General features: G+C 38.8%; 2 protein-coding genes across 6 annotated transcripts; one reads left to right on the plus strand and one right to left on the minus strand.

Annotated features, from left to right (window-relative positions):
• The first annotated feature begins 689 nt into the window (after positions 1–689).
• LOC135087998 (tetratricopeptide repeat protein 14 homolog) lies at positions 690–13,709 on the plus strand. 5 transcript variants are annotated; one of them, XM_063982874.1, is made up of 19 exons: positions 690–831; positions 999–1,307; positions 1,596–1,672; positions 1,743–1,865; positions 2,419–2,639; positions 3,964–4,104; positions 4,206–4,882; positions 5,263–5,498; positions 6,022–6,191; positions 7,012–7,164; positions 7,286–7,357; positions 7,806–7,991; positions 8,710–8,800; positions 9,092–9,226; positions 9,687–9,910; positions 10,867–11,049; positions 12,277–12,519; positions 12,897–13,016; positions 13,116–13,709. In XM_063982874.1, the coding sequence occupies exons 2-19, from the start codon at positions 1,007–1,009 to the stop codon at positions 13,276–13,278; spliced, it is 3,516 nt and encodes a 1,171-aa protein (XP_063838944.1). In that variant the 5' UTR covers positions 690–831; positions 999–1,006; the 3' UTR covers positions 13,279–13,709. The 5 variants fall into 5 exon arrangements, with proteins under 5 accessions (XP_063838944.1, XP_063838945.1, XP_063838946.1 ...); XM_063982875.1 differs by having other exon boundaries at positions 9,687–9,898; XM_063982876.1 differs by lacking the exon at positions 9,092–9,226.
• Positions 13,710–14,653: 944 nt separating this feature from the next.
• LOC135088351 (mannose-P-dolichol utilization defect 1 protein homolog) lies at positions 14,654–15,940 on the minus strand. Its single transcript, XM_063983199.1, has 4 exons — positions 15,699–15,940; positions 15,418–15,616; positions 15,121–15,325; positions 14,654–14,968 (listed from the first exon to the last, which is right to left on the minus strand). Exons 1-4 carry the CDS (start codon positions 15,784–15,786, stop codon positions 14,717–14,719), a joined length of 744 nt encoding a protein of 247 aa, XP_063839269.1. The 5' UTR covers positions 15,787–15,940; the 3' UTR covers positions 14,654–14,716.
• Between the last annotated feature and the right edge of the window lie 4,275 nt (positions 15,941–20,215).

The raw sequence follows: 20,215 nt of genomic DNA on the forward strand, positions 1-20,215 counted from the left end.
GATAAGGATGGGTAGCTAGGGGTCATTGGACAAAATTCTACGTGCTCACGGACCAGAGCCCCGATTACGGTAATTTTTAACGTCAACAATCCAGACACGCTTCTCGATTCTGCGATACGATTGGTCGTTCAACAGCGTACGTCAGCTGTTTTGACCAATCGTATCGCAGAATCAGAAACGCGTCTGGATTGTAGACGTTATAAAAGTTACCGTAATCGGGGCTCAGACTATAGCTAGTAGCAGAGTAAATACAAATGAGTAGGTCATCTTCATAGAAACGCCCGAGCGCGGTTTGTATGTGAACGCGCCAATACGTATGCGGCTCGCACGCACACACTGACAAAATTTAGCGTTGATTAGCGGTGAGTTGCCCTGAATTTTGTCAGTGTGTGCGTGTGCGCCGCATACGTATTGGCGCGCGCTCACATACAAACCGCGCTCGGTGCGTTTCTATGAAGATGACCTACTCATTTGTTTTTACTCTGCTAGTAGCGCCAACTGGTGAGTGCAATAATAATTATGGAAACCCTAATTTTCAGTTTTCAGTATAGTACCTACACGTACTGAAAGTTTCCTGAAGCTCAAGAGTTCATCTTCAAGAAATACCAAAAAATATTCTTAGTAGTTTTTCTAGATGTCGAGTACTGGTAATAGGTAGTTTTGTTTAATTTCATCTGGTCACACTAAAACAGACGCCATTTGCAATTTTATTGCGAATGAAATAGCGGCGTAGTTTTGTTGTGAAATTCAAACAAAAGCTCTCGTTTTAGCGTGTGTATCATTATAAATGTGAAGTTCATATAAAATAACTACAAACAAGATATAAAACCGGTAAGTGCTATTGTTTCCCTGGTTGTTTCCTGCTATAACCTTACATCAAGGACTAAAATGGCGTCCTTCTTGTACTCTCACTTTTATCGGCTGTCAATCAATTTACTAGCGGTTAATTTACGTTTATTTACATATTTATTCAATTGATAACTAAGATTTTGTTTTAGTGTTCGCTATGGAAACGTCACTGGACGCGTCCCTAGTGGCGCAGTCCATAAATTACCACGGGCAGCAACTCCAAAAAACGTGGGAGGGTGAACGCGGGGAGGATGATTTAACGAAGATCGGAGTGGGTTCGCTGGATTTCGCGGTGTACCAGTCCAGGCACAAGCACCTGACATTCCAAGACCGGTCAAAGCGACTCAAACTTCACCAGTTCATAGCGAAGGAGGCCAATGCTATATTTGATTCTACATTGCTGGAAGAAACGCCGTCTTCGTCGAGTTTGGGCGCTGATGCTACCACACCAGAAGATAGTAAGCGTCTCATAATATGTAGTATCATTCAAAAATCCTTTTTCACCTCTAAAACTTACATGCATTGTTTGCTCATGTAGGTGTTGTTTTTATCACTCAATATGCTAATTACACAGAATAAATTACCATTACAATCTAAACCCATTTCAATATTTACATTGTCTTTAGAATCAACAATTTAAACTCTTATCAAGTACCAACTTATTATCAACTTAGTAACTGGTCAATTCAATTAATTACATTGCAGGAATTATTTTACTAAATTCATTTATTTCTATTTTGTTACAGATCTCTATGCTTTGATGCCCCCATTTGAAACATTCTTGAATGTTGATAAATCGGCAAGATTGAGGCATTTCTTTGACGTAAGTATTCAGAAGTAATGAAATTCATTTTCTGACTATAATCAGAATCTAATTTAAATTCTATTTTCAGAATGTGAAGACAGGAGAACTTATAATTGGTGCAGTGATCAACAGGACTGCTTCTGGCATGATGCTCAAGGTACTCTGCACAGCAGGGCCCACTTCCAGATTTGTGGCAGACATTAATGTGAAGGTAAACTTTTGTCTTCTTTGTCTAAGTTGTCTTACAAAGCTAGATTTATCCTAAGTACATTGGCCCAAGAACTTTTAGTTGAGGCATTTTTGTTCTGGTAATACTTAATAGTTACATTGGACAGACATCAAGTTATCATAAAAAGTAGTTTGATAGAGAATACTTGTGTCCATTTATGTGCATGTTTCACAATATGGTGAAGTAAGAAATGAGGTAAGTGGCCTCATTTCTTAGAGGCGTGGGTGAAATAGCCTCCCTCCCGCCCACAGACTTAAAAGCAGCATATTTACAACTTTTACAAAACGAGCATATTACCACTTTTACCATACAAATTCAAATTTTCCATTCAAATAAGTGATATTATTGTTTTTTACTTTTATCAATTCTCCTAACAGATGTGAGTGAATTCAGAATCCTTTTAAAAAGAATTTCTCTTTCTAATGAACTTGGTCTTGTTTGCAAATACTAATAAAATTCAGTGATCCAGTTACTATGGTGAAAATGACATTAAACGATTTTTCGACGCACTTCATTAATTCATGTTTTGTTCCAGGCATTTTTACCAGTTACAAATATCATACCAGCTGTAGACAAGAAAAATGTATCAAGAAACTACCTGATGAATGACACTGTGTGCTGCGAAGTCATTGAAGTTATCCCAGATACGGACAAAATGGTGTGCGGCATGAAAGGAGCCACCCGCGGCCCGGACGATCCTCCGCCAAAGCCCCCTCTAGGACTGCTCAGCACAGACGACTTTCCGCTGGTGTACAAGTATGTATAATAGCAGCCACGCTACAATTTATTGATAAATGTCGTACACAATTTTACAGGGCTATCAAAGCTACTTTTGTTTTAAAACACATTTTGTATTGTTTTTATATGTATCTTATATTGTGTGAAGGTCACGAGGCTATAAAATCAGTGGTATATTTATTTGTATAATTGAAGAAACTTGTTTATGACATGGAAGTGGTTTTGCAATTAATATCAAAGAATGCTGATGAAATGGAATGCTGTCCTACAAGTTAGAATGGATCAAGAATAAGAATCAAATCCTGAAGAATTTACTGGCAAAGGAATATGAGCAAACGTTTTAAGCAAAATTATAAAGAGATACCAACAAAAATACCTCTGCTTTTGTAAGCACTCATGTGGAATTTGGTTGGTTTTTCACACAGCTGTTTTTAATCACTTGGGTAGGTATGTAAGTGCAAGGAAGATGGCTTTGGATAAATGTTTTCACTAGTTTGATCACTTTTCAGTACATACAAATCACACTTCACCAATTATGTGAAAATGATTGCATGGTATAAGATCAAAAGAAATTTTGACAACCAGAACATGTGGATGATAAAAGGATATTTACCTAAATGAATATAACATTAGGATGGATCATTGATGTACTTCAAGTCTTGCAAAAGCCGAAATCATTTACACATTGTTTTTGTTTTATTTATAACATGAAGAAGGTCAGTACAACTTCCGGTCAAATTCGATGTCTATAACAGGAAACTTAATTCTCTATTAAAGCTAATATTTAATATTCCAGCAATTACCATTTGATTGGACATTTTTGTGAAAGTTACCTTTCGGACGTTGGCGTTATTTATTTTTATAAAGAAGTAGCTACCAAAAATTTTAGCTGATGTGAGGCTCCAGAAACGACACAAACTGGTCTGAAAAGACATTGCTGCAGTTCCAATTGGTTCAGTCTGGACCCTGCTGTAAACCCGAAAGGAAGACATTCCCTCCACTATTTTAGGGTGTTCTTTTCTAGGTGTACAACAATTCCCAAGACTTAGCTGCCATGTTACCATGAATGTAGCCCAGGCACTTTGGTAAAATTTATGTCACATAGTCGAGGCGACATCAATGTTTTTGTCTGAAATATACAAGTAAAATAACGTTTTTTGAACAGCTTCATGGGAACAGGTGAGGATAAACGTATGTGTGACATTGAAAAAAAAATAGGTTAAATGCTTGATTACTTCCTTATTAATTTTCAGAAGATGTAACTATAAAATCTCTGAGATTTCTTCATGAAATGAAACTGCGTCGCCATATAATATGTATTAATTGTTTTGTTTTCTGACAGGAAAACTATGGATATGAAAGGAGAAAGTTATGAAGCTATTTTGGAGAAGAGTCCAGGCTTCAATAACCCCAACTGCGTCCAATATCTCTCTGAACTGCTAGGAATCGCGAACATGCATTGCACCAACTTCCAATCACTAAGGTAATAAATTTTATATTGCAAATAACATGCTCAATACATGAATTGCAATTACCTACCTGCCTTTTGAAACATTAATCCTTATACTTATTTTGTTCACTTAGGGGTGGATTCCCGCCGCCGGATTGTGCCGATGAACTTCGCCAAGCGCAAGCCAGCAAGTGGGCATTCCGCTCGGTCGCTGAAGGAATAGAACATTTCAAGGCTGGAAGACACTCAGAAGCATTCCAATGTTTGAACAAAGCTCTCAGTATAGATCCGAGAAACGTAGAAGGCCTAGTAGCAAGAGGAGCTCTGTATGCAAATAGTGGAACATTCAAGAAGGCCATAGAAGATTTTGAGACTTCTTTGAAACTAAACCCTAATCATGCTAATGCAAGGAAATATCTTGGAGAGACTCTCGTAGCTTTAGGTCGTAGCTATGAGGATGAGAACAAGATAACTGAAGCCCAGAAGGCATACGAAGATTGCTTAGCTATCATACCATTCCATGAAGAGGCTCAGAATTCGTTAGACTTCCTGAAGAGTAAAACATCGACGACCAAGCCATTGATTGAACCAGCTGAGCTGTTGTTGCCTGGTCTGACCGGTGCCAAGTCGTTTGAAATGAAAGAGACACTGAAACAGCTGTTGAATTTGACGGAGAAGAAGGAAAAGAAAAAGAAGAAGAAGAGAGGCAAGGGTAAGAAGAAGAGGTCTAGCAGTTCCTCGTCATCGTCAAGTGACTCGAGTAGTTCCAGTTCCTCCTCTGAATCGTCGTCCTCATCTTCGGAAAGCAGTGGTAAGTGTAAAGATTTATTTAGACTTAAGGTTGATAAATATCATGATTGTTTGAAAATGGTGTGTTTGACTTATTAATTTTCTACTAAAACTACTATTAATCTTATACTAGCAATACTCTAACGAACCACGAACAAATCACGGGGATTCCCCAAAATTGTCGTGCATTTAATCGTTCTCCTAATTTCGTCATACGTAGTAACAATATGGGATAATATTTTGTTGTTAGAATGACTGAACGAAAGAAGGATCCCATTTGGCAACATTATACATAAATTTATAACATAAATAACGATTTTTTTCTAAAAAAAAGTAAAGTCAACCTGGACTTAGTAAAACAACATTGAATGGGTTTGGTTATGCAAAGTTTTTTATCGGCAGATTCGGAAGGCCCCAACCGAAAGAAGAAGAGGCGTTCGCAATCGAACAACAAGCGGCAGCGGTCTCTGTCGCCGCTCAGCAAACGGATGGCGATGCTTGGAGAGGCTGATTCTGCGTCTCGCACCCACAACTCTCAGTTCAACCACCCCTACGGGTACCAGCCGCCGCCGCCGCCTATTGAAGAGAACAACTCGCAGCCCATCAGATCGCAAGCTGATATCGACTATGAGCTGAAGGTCAGTGGGTGCTTTTTCCTAGGTTTAGATATCAATTTGTTGTTCAGCTCACTTTTGGTTAACGTGCTCTTTAAAACACATAGCAAACAAATTAGAACCTCTTTGGGTACTATCATATGATTTTGATCAGTTTATAGTCTAAATTAATTGGTAATTTCAATTAGAATTCAATAGATGTCATCTCAAGCCATATTGTTCAAAAAATTGTGATTCTATTATTACCGAAGTATATTTATATCCTCAAATGTAATGTGTGTAATAGAAGAAAACATACCAGATCACCTTGCTTTATGAAGACGTCCATGATAATTAATTATTAGCTGTGCTAAATAATCCTACTTTTCAGATGAGTGCCTTCAGGTCCAACCCAACGAAGACAACCTTATGTCATAAACCATGATTTGAGAAGAATGCTTCTTAATAGCGCTGCAGTGTGCCAAATTGACATAAAGCGCGATTGTATGAAGCTATAGCTTTGTTCTTTACCCATGTGCTCTTACTAAAACTGAATTATCCCAAACAGGTCCGCAAATTCCTGGAAATGACCAAGGAGGATTCGGACTACGAGGACAAAGTGCGCAACTTCCTCGAGGAGACGGCGCAGTACAAGCGCAACCGCAAGATGCAGGAGCTCGGCCAACAGCCGCAGCCGGGCGCCGAGCACGACAAGAAGAAGAAGAAGAAGAAAGATAAGTCGGTGTCACACACAATCTACTTTTACCTCTCTTTCACACACAGGCATCGTGACTTTTACCTCTCTTTCACACACAGGCATCGTGAGTGCAAGGTGACGCCATCTCGCGTCTCTGTGGGTGCAACGCGATATATCAACCGTCGCCATTTCGCGTCTCTCTCTCTTTACACCCTCTAGTTCTCTTTTCTCTTTCACTCACTCAGTCTCTATTTTCTCTCTCTTGTCACACTATTACAGCTGCTTTTTTGTCACGTTGCACGGTTGCACCGCACTCAAGCCGTCTGTGGTCACCATATGGAAACCCTAATGTTCTACAAAGGTGACAGCACCATCATAACATTTGATGAATAGTCTCCATGTGTGGAAAAATACACATTTGACAATTTGCTTTATTGAAATAAATGGTGACTTGACCTATTGGAAGAGTAATAACAATGTACCACAACCTGAGGAGTCTAAAATGTGTAAATTAAAACAGTCTGCATTAATTAGTTGTGAGTTATTTATTTTAATAATTATAATATATTTAAAAGTAATTAAAATAACAGATGTTTATGCATTACTAACTTATGTACAAAAACATCTTACTACGAATTTTAATCATGTCATTTCTTTTGTCTGCCAGCACAATACGTGGTATCACAAATACAATAAAAGTGCAAATAAAACAAATTGTTAAAGCAAACTCAACTGTGCAACCACATAAATCTAGTTGCATGACAAGAAACCAGGGCCGTGTGATATTTATGTCTTTGCTTGCAATGCTTGCCGTTCTTTGTTCGTGGCGGACATGCAACTAATGTGAGGGCTATATTTTAGGAAAAAGAAGAAAGAATCAAAGAGGAAGCGCAAGGAACAAGAGAGGGAAGACAAAAGAAAGGCGAAACTCGCTCGCGCAGCGGCCAACAACTCGGAGTACAGCTTGCGCGACCTGGAGAACATCAGCGACAAGAAATTCAGAGATGCCATAAGGTAAAAACACCCTATTAGTTTTAAAATAATATTAAAAAAACTTTCAAATTCAACATTTTACGTTTTTAGTCACAAACTCTTATTCGCTACACAAAACCTGATAAAAATATTAATTTTACAGGAAAGAATTGAAAGGGAAAAAGAGAGACCTCAGTTCTGAGGGCGAATATGACAGAAAACACGGGGACAAGAGGTACCTTTTATTTCGTTATTGCGCATACTAAGGCACAAAACAAACAGTGTGCGAACTTAGTAAACGCAATAATGGGAAATTGTTGTAACTAACATTACTACTATCCATCAATGTATCTCTTGCTAACACAATAAGTAAATGGGTTTACAGCTTTTCGCTTGATTACAATTACATTTCATTATGGTATTTTTATGTATTCTGAAATCAGTAATTTAATCCTTAGAATAGTTTTTCCTGGATTCTAGAGTACAGTCAACAGCACATCATAATATATTTTGTTTGGTTGCGCAACAAAGTTGCCGGTAACCGAAAAGTTAGCCACGGTGAAGCCACCATAGTTTCCTAAAGAAATGAGGCCTTAGTAGCCACTGTTTAGTTGGGTTTGCCATCGTTTGAACGCCTGTTGTACAATTTAAATCCCTGCTACTAACAAAACCATTCACTCCAGGATATTAGACGAGATGCACGGCCTAGAAGAGTTGGAGTCAAAACTGAGCGCGTACCACGTGATGGTGGAGAAAGAAATGGTCGGCAAACGTGACGGGCGCGGCTCCGTCAGTCCATTGGATCAAGCACCGCCGCCGCCGCTGGAGAAACCCAAGTGGAAGATGTCTATGAGCGCTGTGAAAGATTCGTGAGTGTTGTATAGTCACTGTCATATCCTATAGATAGCGGATTTAGCAATAGGCCGAATATTTCTGAGCGTGTACCACGTGATGGTGGAGATAGAAATGGTTGGAAATCGCGACGGGCGCAGTTAGTGTCAGCCCGAGAAACCCAAGTGGAAAATGTCCACGAGTGCCGTGAAAAATTCGTGAGTAGTGGCCATTGAATAGTCAACTTTACCTCATCATTTCAGCCACTACTGAATATAGGCCTCCCCCATTGATTTCCAGATTAACCAATCGGCAGCAATCTGCATCCAACTCCTTTCTGCAACCTTTATGAGGCCATCTTGCTGGTTTTGATGGATAAAATTATTTTTGTGTAGCATAATGATGTTTCCATATTTTAGCACATTATACAGGGTGTTAGGTAAATGGGTATATGAGCCGACACTAGCCCATGTTAACATGGTCATATAAATGGTATGGTGAAGGCAGAAAATTGATATCTTCATTTTAATTATTTTAATTTTCATACAAATCGGATTTTATAAAATTTATTTTGTCTAGACTGGAGTGCGCCGCCCGCTCGTTGCCCGCTGCCGCGCCGCTGTTTTCGAGAACCGGTCTATTTGATTTTACGCATAAGATCCTGCCGTTCCCGCGCCGCTGCCCGCTAAATACGAGGCTGAGGCCTTAAGAACTGTCGTTGATAAATTTATAATCTATGTTTTCTCTTGTTATTAGGGTAAAGAAGAAGGATGCCCCTGTATCAAAGGGTTACAAAGAAAGATACGCGTTTGAAGATAGCTCAGACGATTCCCAAGACGCACCAAAGGTAAGCTAATTATTTAATTTATATATTTCCCATCTTCAACACAGGTAAATTATTTATTTTATTATGTTTTTATTGTTTTAATAATGTAATAAACTTGTGCAAATATTAATACATACATTCATTGCACGCTCGCTGCAATGAAATGATGGCACTTGTTCAATTATAGCTTTTTTCACATAGTTAATTCTGTTGCACTGTTAATGAAGTAATTTAATAAGTAAAATGAAAGCCCAGTTGCTCTTTTTTATTCACAATAAAAAAGAGGAATGTATTAACGTTGGACATGTTTAGCCGGCGCCGGGCGATAAGAACGTGTCAGTGCGGCGTGCCATGGCCATGAAGGAGCCGCCGCCGCTGCCGGCCGCGCCGCCGCCTTCCAAGTCGCGCGAGCCCGACCCGCCCGGCACCGAGCCCGTGCACCCGCCGGTAAGGACAAGTCTTATTATAACTAAGCTCAGATTGCAGCGGGATTCCGGATTTAATGTGTTATGACGCCATGTCAATGAAGAGAAATGGAGCTGCACCAAAGAACGACGATGTTGGTAAGATTAAGATAAACTAAAACCCTTATCTGTCATCCGTTCTTTTATTTAACAAACATTTTTTTTTTATCAAAAGCAATGGAAATAATACTACTTTATAAAAAGTCCTGAAAAGCCCTTCCCTGAGCTCTGAACTATTACATAGAATGTAACTGAATTTTTTACCATTTTTTTAAGTCCCGTTAGCTCCTCGTACTAAGCTAGGGCCTTGTGTCACGAGTGAGCTCACCACAATAGTCGAGCGGTGGCGGGATTCGAACCCGCGTTCCCCCTTATCATCATTAGATCGTCGAGCGTAATTTTCTTTAGCCTAAGTCATTCCAAAACCTTTTCATCTTCCACAGGTGCGCAAAGGCAACATAGTCCTCGACAAGTTCGGCTCGTTCCGTCTCGCTCAGGAAGGCGAGACTCCCGTATCGGTCGGCGACGGGCGGCCCGAGCAATTCGTGACGCGCATCAAACCGCCCACGCCGGCCGGCCGCCGCCCTCGTTCGCCGCCCTCGCCGCGCCGAAGGTCATCGAACTCCTCCGACGACGACCGACGCTCGCCCAAAAGGTCTAGAAGCAGGTGAGTTAATTCTCACCGCGTCATTTTTTAAGCTTGTGCCTTGCTGGATGTTGGTTGCTGCTTCAAAATGCCAATAGACGGCATTCGTTTTGCAGGTGAGCTGGTACATTAATCAGGCTTGTTGCAGTGTAATGCTAAATGTATTTAGAAAATATTTTTTAAGAAATTCGACTGCCTATAAATATTTGTTTGCAAAATACCAATTTTACATCGCCGTTATTTTGTGACCTATGTGCTAAGTATGTGTGTGTTTTTACCTTAAAATAATCATAAACATAGACATAAACCTAAATCCAAAAACAGTAAAAAATTAGAATATAAAAATTTCGTGACACTCCCAGCTAATTTCACACGCACTTTCATAATGAGAGTGTCATTAACTATCCATTTCCGATTTTGCTCTCGCTCTCATCAAATGGTGATTCTTTGCGATAGAACGAGACAACATGACTGGCAATGGGCAGTTAACACTGTTGCCGATAGTACCTCAATAGTTGACTATCTATCACACGAACCAAAGAGGCTAACTAAGAGTTAGCGCACACCGTTGATTTTTAGTTGGCCGATAGTTGTGCCCGATTTTAATTTGTATGAAGAATCGGCGTAGTGTGCGCACTCTCATACATGCCCATACTGATCAACTGTCCGACTAAACTATCGGCCGACGAAAAATCAACGGTGTGCGCCTACTCCAAATGTTAATAATTTCTAATAAACATCCTCAGGTCCCGGCCTTACTTCTTCTTCTTTATCTAATTGATGAATTTAAATAAAAATAGTTTAAATTTAGCAGACGCAGTTTTATTGCAGAGAGATTACCACAGACAACAAGATGGCGACATAGAGCGATTTGTCTATTAACTAGAGACGTAACTACATACTAGTGTAGATCTGCTGAATCGGTAAATAGGGTTCAATATTAATAAATACAACACTAATAAACACTCACTTCGCAGGTCCCGTCCTCGCAAGTACCGCTCCCGCTCAGGCTCGCGGTCTCGCTCGGGTTCCAGCGCGTCTGGCTCGGCGGCGTCGCGGCGCCGGCGCTCGGCCTCCCCGCGGTCGCGCTCGCGATCCGACGCAAGCCGATCGTACTACTCGCGGAGCCGAAGTCGCAGCCGATCCACGTCGAGAGACAGGTGATTATGCGACTAGTAATATTTTGTGAGTTAAACCTTTACCTGGTAGTGGCAGAATTGTTGCCACCATATTTTGAACCTTATTGAGAAAACATAAGGTTCAAAACTAATGAAAAATATTTTTCTCTATACCAGTTAAAGGGTTAAGGTGTAGGCTTGCCTAAAAATCCAGTGTCGATAGCCTATCGAAGGGCCCTCGCCCACGGCGTCTTTTTGTAGCGATGCAGTAACGCGTTGGCATCACTTCTGTAGTGCGTTGCAAATGCGACTAACGCGCGCTAGTAGCGTTAGCATATTTTTTTATAATTATCTACTAACGATTGGTTATTCAAACCATTTCTCCGGTCCGCCTTGTTGGAAACTGAACCTTAAACAGATTCTATCGATAGTATGAGTGATTTCAAGTGGGAGATGGTCGATTTTTAGGCAAGTCTACTGAGGAGGTCCCAACAACAGTGTCAAACTTCATGATCAGATATTTGATTTGTGTTAATTCAAGCCTAAAATTTCATGACAAGTGATCTATGCAATGAGTTCCCAATTTGTTCATTCCTTTTCTTTATTTGGCAATATTCATTTTGAGAATCGATAAAATGCAAAAAATATCACATCACTTTTCCAAAATAAAAGTTAGGTCAAATATTAATCATCACAATATTGTTTTTTATGCTGGCATGGTAAGCAGGAATCGGCATATGATGAAGTAAGGCAGAAACACTCCACAAAATTCTAATTCATATTTTTATTTTGTTATGTTATCAATTCATCCATCATTCCTACGAAATCAAAGTTTACACAAATACACTTTACATTTATGTTTGTACTAGATGCAGTTTGCCAGTAAAATCATGTTATGTGTTATTGAAAGAAGAACCGAGTTTTATTAAAATTAAAAGCATCACCATTAGAGTAACCACCACTTCATGGGTACTCTAATGTTACTTTTCCAATAGTAAAAAATATTCAATTTTTTGTGTCCAGATGATTGTTTCATGTACTAAAGGTACACAACACATGGTATTTGACAAAATTTATCCATGTCATGCCAGCAATTCATATTAAATCGGGCTGGTAAAAAATAACCATCTGTTCAATGTGCACATTTGAAGAATTTGAATTCATTTTACAAATTGTAAGGCGATTCGCATACTATTTCTGAACTTCTGTATGTTTAACTTTAATACTGTTTGCTAGCTGTCACTATGATGATTAAATCCTCAAAACCAGGGGTAATCGCCGCTTCAACCGCCGCGGCAACTGGCGCGGGCGAGGCGGGTACGAGCGCGGCACGTACTACCGGCCTCGCTTCCACACTTACAACGGCGGCGGCAACCGCGGACGCGGCCGCGGCGGCGACTTCAGGCGCGACGATGGACGCCGCTTCCAGCCCGAGTGGCGCGATAACAGGTCGCGCGGCGGACGACCTTTCAGGCCTAGGAGGGGAGGCGGCGGGAGGGGTAGACCTTTCAGGTAATTTTGACTGACCCTTTACGATTTAAAAGAGTTTTTTGACTTGCTTAGTTTTGTTCTTCTTTAGAATCGTCGCTAATATTGTGGTGTTTCTAATTTAACTTTTGCATGCTAATAATTTTAGCTAAACATGTATCGTCCTCACTGTCTGTACCTAACACATTTATATACCATGTTTAATTGTAAATAAATGATTATGATTATTATGATGATTTGACTAAAATTATTCTGCGCCTGTCACTCCAACTGATGACCAAATTTTTAAGTGGCAATACCCAAAAAATATTCTATGTAGGTAGGGCTTAAATTTTGAGCCATGATTCTACACGAGTAATTTTAGCTTCGTAAACATATTTTAATTATATTGACTATTTCAGGGGTGGATTCCGTGACTTCCGAGACCGCCGTGGTGGCAGGTACTCTCGATCCCGCAGCCCCGACCGCACTCGTCGCTCCCGCTCCTACAGTCCTGAGAGGCGTGACAAAGACAGAGACAGGTTTGTACTAAACTCTCTTACGTCTAAAAACGCAATTTTCGCAATCAACTTGTATTTAGTGATTTTAGAGTTTAATTAATTATATTTTTTATTGTTTAGCTACTCGCGCTACTCTGAACGCGACAGCCATCGCAGCGAAGGAGAGTACGAGGAAGAAAGATACGTTGACAGGAAAGAGTACGACGGGAAGTGGGCCGACGGCAACGAACCAGAACGTCCCCCCGCTGAAGAGAAGCCCGCCGAACAACCCCCCAAAGAATAGATGTCATTACGCGCGAGTAGGCTAGGGCGACGGTTACAAGTCATAGGGTGCCCAGTGAGTTTGCACGATTTAGTTTTACACTGTGTGTACACACTATTCTTATAATTATTATCGTTTAGTTGTAAATATAGTTATGGTGATAAGACAATTAAAGTTTCAGTGAAGTCCATTGTTTAATTTTAAATCATACATTATAATTATCACAAACATACCGTTTGTAGAGCATTTGATTTTAAATTAGATTACTTTTTGGTGCCAGATAATGTTGCAATATTAATTTAACTGATTACATTTCGCCGTGTATTTCTGAATTAATATTATCTTATTCCTCCCTAAAGTTATGTAATATTAAACTGGGTCTGTAATTATTATTATCTTTGCCAAACCAAATTTGTTTAGCTCAACAGCAAAATAAATGTTTTTAATGTGAACGTTATTTTTTCTGCCTATTCCCCTTTTATTAAATTACTACTAGCTTTTTCTCGCGGCTTCACCTGCGTGAAATTTAGTTTGCCTCAGATCGTCTTAAATTATAATACATTATTCTGCCTATACAGGGTGTTAGGTAAATGGTTACATGAGCCGACACTAGCCCATGTTAATTTAACACCCTGTATGTTATTCTGGGTTATAAACAAGTTTCATCAAAATCCGTTCAGTAGTTTTTGCGTGAAAGCGTAACATGTTAACATCAATACAAACTTTCTTTAGTTCTACCGAACGCGATGGAGGGCTTGTGGACGCCCTCTGCCCCACAAACTTTCGCATTTATAATATTAGTAAGATTCTAATAGAACAAAAAAATTTTACTAACATAGTACACTAGCTTACTTACCGCCCGCGTGGAATTTTGTCTGTCATAGAAAAACCTTATCGCGCGCGTCCCTGTTTCAAAAACCGGGATAATAAACTATCCTATGTCCTCTCCCGGGACTCTACTATCTCTATGCCAAATTTCATCAAAATCGCTTCAGTGGTTTAGGCGTGAAAGCGTGACGGACAGTTACTTTCGCATTTATAATATTAGTCGGCCGTTTGGTGTAGTGGTTCAGAACGGACTACTATGCCGAGAGGTCCCGGGTTCGATTCCCGGCCGGGCAGAAATTAAAGTGATGAATTTTAATTTCTGTGACGGGTCTGGGTGTTACTATGTATAATATGTATGTATTTAAAAAAAAAGTATATAAGTAGTATATCCGTTAAGCTAGCACCAATAACATAAGCATTAAGTTGCTTACTTTGGGGCTAGCTGGCGCTGTGTGAAATTGTCCAAAGATTTATTATTATTATTATATTATATACTAGCATATTGTTATGTCTCTAATAATTCTTTTTAATAAAACTACTTAGGTGTGTTGCAAATTAAAATTCAATGTTTTTATAAACATATTTATTCAATTCATTTGATCTAAAATGCATGTTTTCAGAATCAACAGTCTTATGTTCTTTTCTTCTTCTTCTTATTCTTGTTTTTATTTGACTTATCAACATTCCAATACCAGAACAGCTGCAGGACAATAGCTGCATTGGCTGCGGTAGATACACAATAAGTAAGAATTATAATAAAGTCTCCCGTTTCTTGAATGGATGTGAAAATTCTGGCGATACTGCCTCCAAATAATAGCAGACATGTAACAGCCGATAATTGACCAGTGCTGCCATTTTTGTAGTTGGTGATAACTTGAATAGCCTGAAACAAGAAAAGTTATTAATGTGAGACAGTGGAGCTTGAATTTTCTGAAATTAACAAATTAAAAGTGGAAAGTACTAAGCACACCCTTGAAACATAATATGAAAATACTTATATCTAGTTTGGCTAGTAGTCACAATTCAGTTTATTACCTTTGCCATGACAATAATAGGAACATTGACTGCTTGCATTGTCCACAATATGTCTGTAGGTGTAACTCCACTAACTAGAGTGGACACGAGGCCGACGTACGTCGCCAAGAACAAGGCAGCTTTTCCAGAACCCCCACCATAATGCAATACCAGAGATGCAATAATTGCAGTTTGTATTGCTAGGAATGTACCTTCTCCCCATGCACTGAAAGATAAAAAACAAACTCAACGCATGAACTCATTTACTGTAACTGTATCTGTAAAAAACAGGGTCAATGCATTTTTTATTATACAAACCTAAATGGGAAGCCCATAACATAACTGTAAGCAAAGTTAGCAGTTATTGCAAACAGTTCCAAATAAACTCCGTAAATGTTTATACCCTCCGCACTTTTACTGCTTAGTATTTTAAGTATCTGGGGGACTTTGACCAATATCGATCCGGCAATGATACCGATACCAAGTCCCTTACTCAGCGATGACTTGAAGCACGGAACTAAAAGAATAGAAGAGAGAATTAAGTAAAACTATGTCAATGTGCGGTAAATAAATCACTAAAAGCAGCACAATACACATACCATCCATAAAATTGTATTTGATGAAGTATTCATCGTAACATTTTTCTGATAACACTGACAACAATAGGCCTTTTAAAAATTCAGCCATTATGGATATATAATTATGTAACTAAATTATTATGCTTAATAAATAAATTAAACTATCGAACGCAACCACGATAATCACAATTCCATTTTTTAGTTCAATGCGGTTGACTCAACTTTCTTCCACAAAGTCAATCAAATCAAGGGATGTCATTAACGTCAACGATTGAAGAGCGGGCGGGTGGTGGTGTTACCATCTCTCTAAAATATTTATCCCTGAAAGTAAAAAAAAGGTTTTTTTACGACATAAAATCTCGCTAAAATTAATGGATAATTTACGTATAGCCTGACCAGCCCCCCTAGACAAAACGCACTTTTTGATCGAATCGAAAATCGAATCCGTCAAAACTCCATACAAAAAAGGGGCTTTTCGACCACTTTTCGACTGGTTTGCGATTATAATTTGCACTTTGTCTAGACCCACAGGAACATAAAAACCCTGGCATAGAGGCGCGTCAATTGCATTTGATAGTGCAACACTGAGTACAGTCGTACCTATGTTAAATTAATAGGCTAACTTTATGTATCAGGATTCAGGATTACGGGCTAATTTGATATTTTCATAAATTAACGAAAAAGTATTATTATAGGTAACCTGGTTTAAATAAATTAAATGAAACCATCAATCGAGCTAGTAGGATTTATTTTATTATTCATCAATAATCAAATTCAGAACTTGAATATTCAACTGCAATGTTTGCTCATGAACGCTTCAAACTCGGTACTTCTTTCCCAATTCCATAAAATTCAACACTTAGAAAGTGACAATTTTTTTTAAAATAGGTAGTTGAAACAAACCACAGCTAATTTTCATAGTGGACTGTACTATGCGATAAACATGTCAGTATTGTCAGTCAATTTGACAACCTTTGTCGGAAACATTATTCAATGAAAATATTGTCCGAACCCTTAGTATTTCTCTTCGACAAATACTTTAACACATTGTAAACCACTTTTCTTTCACGACTATAAAAAGATTTTAGCAATTTAATTCACAAAATCAATTGCGCACATTTAAAATAAAGTTTGTTTACACTTTGACAGCAATAGACTGACATGCAAGGTGACATGACAATGAAGTTTTCAGTTACTGTTGCCATTAAAAGAAATTAGTACCATTAGTTTTCCGCAACATGGCGAGGGTTTTTATGTTCCTGGTCAGGCTATATAATAAAATACAATATTGCTTTACAATTATAAAGAAACTAGATAGTTTCGTGGATCGCCATTCACAACTTGTAAGTTCCCATTCTTTGCCCCGTTGAGTCTCCCGTTGGACCACATTCGGAATCATTGGCGTAGACCAATAAAATAAAACAATAAACTCACTTCTCAAATTCTGTCTGTCTTTTCTCGGACTCTCACCGCCTACCCACTAAAGGCGGGGCCTCCTACCCACTAAAACCCGACGGTTTCCACCAGAGCCCAAAGAAACGAAGCCGCGAGTTATTGTCCTAGTTGGACATTCGTCCGGAGCCCCCAAACCCCAATCCCCTCCCCCCTTATCCCCTCAGTTGTTTTTTATAGAGGTTTTCTCCTCGCGGCCCTAGTACAACAGCTCTGCTGATCAGAGAAGTACCGAGAGTGGCCCTCCAAAGAATGGGCCCGGGCAAACGCCCCACCAGCCCCCACCTGTGGGAGTTTTTAAATATGTCCCCTGCATCGTGGCCTGGGCAAATGCCTCGATGGCCCCCGGCTCACTCAATTGTGGGTAACGGGTTGCCCAAAATTCCCGACGAGTTGACGAGACCTGAAGCGCAGATGAGAAGTAAGCCACCCGCGTGAACAGACCACGCGGACGTTGCCCAGGGTGCACTACGAGGAGGTCCCTCACCAATCTTCACCCCTTCTCAAAGGAGTCCTAGACAGTGAGAGGTGACAACGCCATAATACCTTTAAGGGAAAACCCTCCTCCTATTAAATTCATTTAATTTTGAGGTTCATTAAAAATAGTTAAACACTGAAAAATTGGCTGTAAGTCAAGTAAGTAAAATACTTACCACACCTTTGCATTTTCCTACAAAATAAATAAATTATGTTGACATGTTTTTGTTGATTGTGTTAATTCCTGTCCAGAGCACAATCCAAAAGGTGATCGCGAATACATTTCTGAGATTTTTAACTTAGTTAGTTAACCCACTTACTCCTACCAGGCGTTATAACACCGCTAAAAAGTAGTTCGGAATATCCTCAGATAAATTATAAAAATATCGAGAATTTGTTTACTGTTCCTTGTATTTTCTCTTCAGTACGAATCAAGCTGTAATTGAGTATGTTAGATATCGCATATTTGCTTTATTTTGTTAGTTTTTTATTATTTTGAATTCTGTTGTTTAGTTTTGTGCAAAAACGTCTAATAATAGGTAAGATATTTCATAAACTTGCTAGTAATACCTCAGATTATACTAGTTATTATTTTATGTACTACTGTTAGCTATAAAACTTTAAACATATGTTTTTGAAAAGCTTTACATTTTTGAGACTTTTTATGACAAAATTACGATCGGTGTTTTAACACCTGGTCGCATAATCGACGTCTAACCTATATATTTATGAAAAATTTAGGCCACGATATTAAAGACCGCTGAGACTTCACGAATTGTAGACGTTATTAGAAAACATTGACGACGATGCTCAGATACCGAATTACATAGCAATTTTACCACCAAAAAATGCTAATACAGAAGCAACGGATGAATATTCTGGTGAAGAAGACCACGTTACCTTACAAAATCTTCCAGGTTAGCCTGGTTCCGTTTATCTAACTATAACCTGGAAGATTTTGTAAGGTAACGTGGTCTTCTTCACCAGAATATTCATCCGTTGCTTCTGCATTACTACTTATAGCGTGTAAGTTTTCTATTGCTATTTCTCGTGAACTCCAGGTTCTCAACTTAGAGCCGAGGCAGAAGTACAGTACGACAAGTCTTCTTCAGATAAAGATGATAACAGTCCGATCTCTGAATTTTTTAAAGTAAGACGAAAAGAATCTAATGATGTCACCAATGCAGTTAGTTCTTCTGCCATGAAAGTACCTACCGCAATCACAATTACAACAATGCAATACAGTGCAAGTACCTTCTGTGAAAGTTCTGTGCCAAAGTCATACTCCGAAACGATATTTATGAAGAATGGCGCCACAACCAGGGTCCACGGAGCTTACATCCCTATGTACTACTTTACTTACGAGTACTACACGCAACTGACATGTAAAATTCGCAAGAAAAAATCAATTTGGTGTAAAATATGCGCCACGTACTAAAGCATCCTAGGCTATGATTTATGTCTCTACCATCCTCCTACCTCCTCTGAATAAGATTTTGGTATTTTTTTAATAAATGAGTATAACTTACAACTCGTTTTTAACTCTTGAACCTAACAAAATCATAGTATAATTTTTTCTCGTAGTGGTAGTCCATTCTCCGACCAGGTGTTAAAACACCACCCATTTTCCGGCTTTTCCAGTTGACCAAGAATTTTTCTAATATTTTTCTGTGGACACTTGACCTCTATTTAGAAACATACTAAAAATTTATAAAAATTGACAAGTATAAAAAGTTTCAGGAGTATCTGGGTTAATTTAATTATGCGTTTTATATAAAAATCAATTTGTAGTGACTTACTTCCGTCACTATAATCGAAAATATCAAAACGTATAACAACTTGGATAATCATGCCATCCACCTCACTTTTCCTATAATTTGAGGAGAAAGTGCTAAAACTAGCAACATTATTTTGACATATTTTGTCTTTCGTGGCATTTCGTCGTCGTCGTTAGAGATGGGTTATACTAGGATTACTAGGTAAATTTGATACTAGGTGCACCTATTCCAAGTATTTATTAATACTCGATCCAAATACCTGTTCCACCTAGTACGTAATAATTTAGCATACTTGACGCGACTAGTGCGGACTAATCCAAGTAATATGACTTTAAAATACAATTTTCTTTGAAAAGATACAACCGTAGTATGAATAATGCAATTTGAAATTGAATAATAATTCCTCCCTTCATACTTCAACAGGCTTTGGACTGTCAACTTAAAAGTTGGCGTATTTTAAAAGATATCAATTTCATAAAAATATTTACATATTTTTTTCTTATTTACATGAATATGGTTTGACTACGTTTGTGTGCGTTTGCTTCTTCGCGCTCAAATTTGTTTGGTCAGACAAAGACGGAGTGAATCTCTACGTTCGCACATAAGCTTAGCAAGAAATACTAGGTGCGCGTAATACACGACTACGGATTACGCAATAATAACCTCTATTACTTTCAGGGTAGGGTCGGAAATCGTGTAATTTATAAAATACTAGGTGGATCAAGTATTTAAAAAAATGGAATAGGTGCCGCCTAATACTGTAAAACCTAGTGTGTGGATCTGTTCTAGTAAATACGTCTCATCTCTAGTCGTCGTGGCAATGGGCGATGG

Source organism: Ostrinia nubilalis, chromosome 3 (genome assembly GCF_963855985.1).
Source record: "Ostrinia nubilalis chromosome 3, ilOstNubi1.1, whole genome shotgun sequence".
Taxonomy (NCBI): domain Eukaryota; kingdom Metazoa; phylum Arthropoda; class Insecta; order Lepidoptera; family Crambidae; genus Ostrinia; species Ostrinia nubilalis.

What these genes read in the sequence shown, in the direction of transcription:
- LOC135087998 (XM_063982874.1), top strand. Translation starts at nt 1,007, where the DNA reads ATGGAAACGTCACTGGACGCGTCCCTAGTGGCGCAGTCCATAAATTAC. An exon ending in ACCAACTTCCAATCACTAAG is followed by an intron (nt 4,105 to 4,205) that starts GTAATAAATTTT and finishes TTGTTCACTTAG; the next exon opens with GGGTGGATTCCCGCCGCCGG. An exon ending in CGATCCACGTCGAGAGACAG is followed by an intron (nt 11,050 to 12,276) that starts GTGATTATGCGA and finishes CCTCAAAACCAG; the next exon opens with GGGTAATCGCCGCTTCAACC.
- LOC135088351 (XM_063983199.1), bottom strand. Translation starts at nt 15,786, where the DNA reads ATGGCTGAATTTTTAAAAGGCCTATTGTTGTCAGTGTTATCAGAAAAA. An exon ending in CAAATACAATTTTATGGATG is followed by an intron (nt 15,617 to 15,698) that starts GTATGTGTATTG and finishes CTATTCTTTTAG; the next exon opens with TTCCGTGCTTCAAGTCATCG. An exon ending in GTTATGGGCTTCCCATTTAG is followed by an intron (nt 15,326 to 15,417) that starts GTTTGTATAATA and finishes TTTATCTTTCAG; the next exon opens with TGCATGGGGAGAAGGTACAT.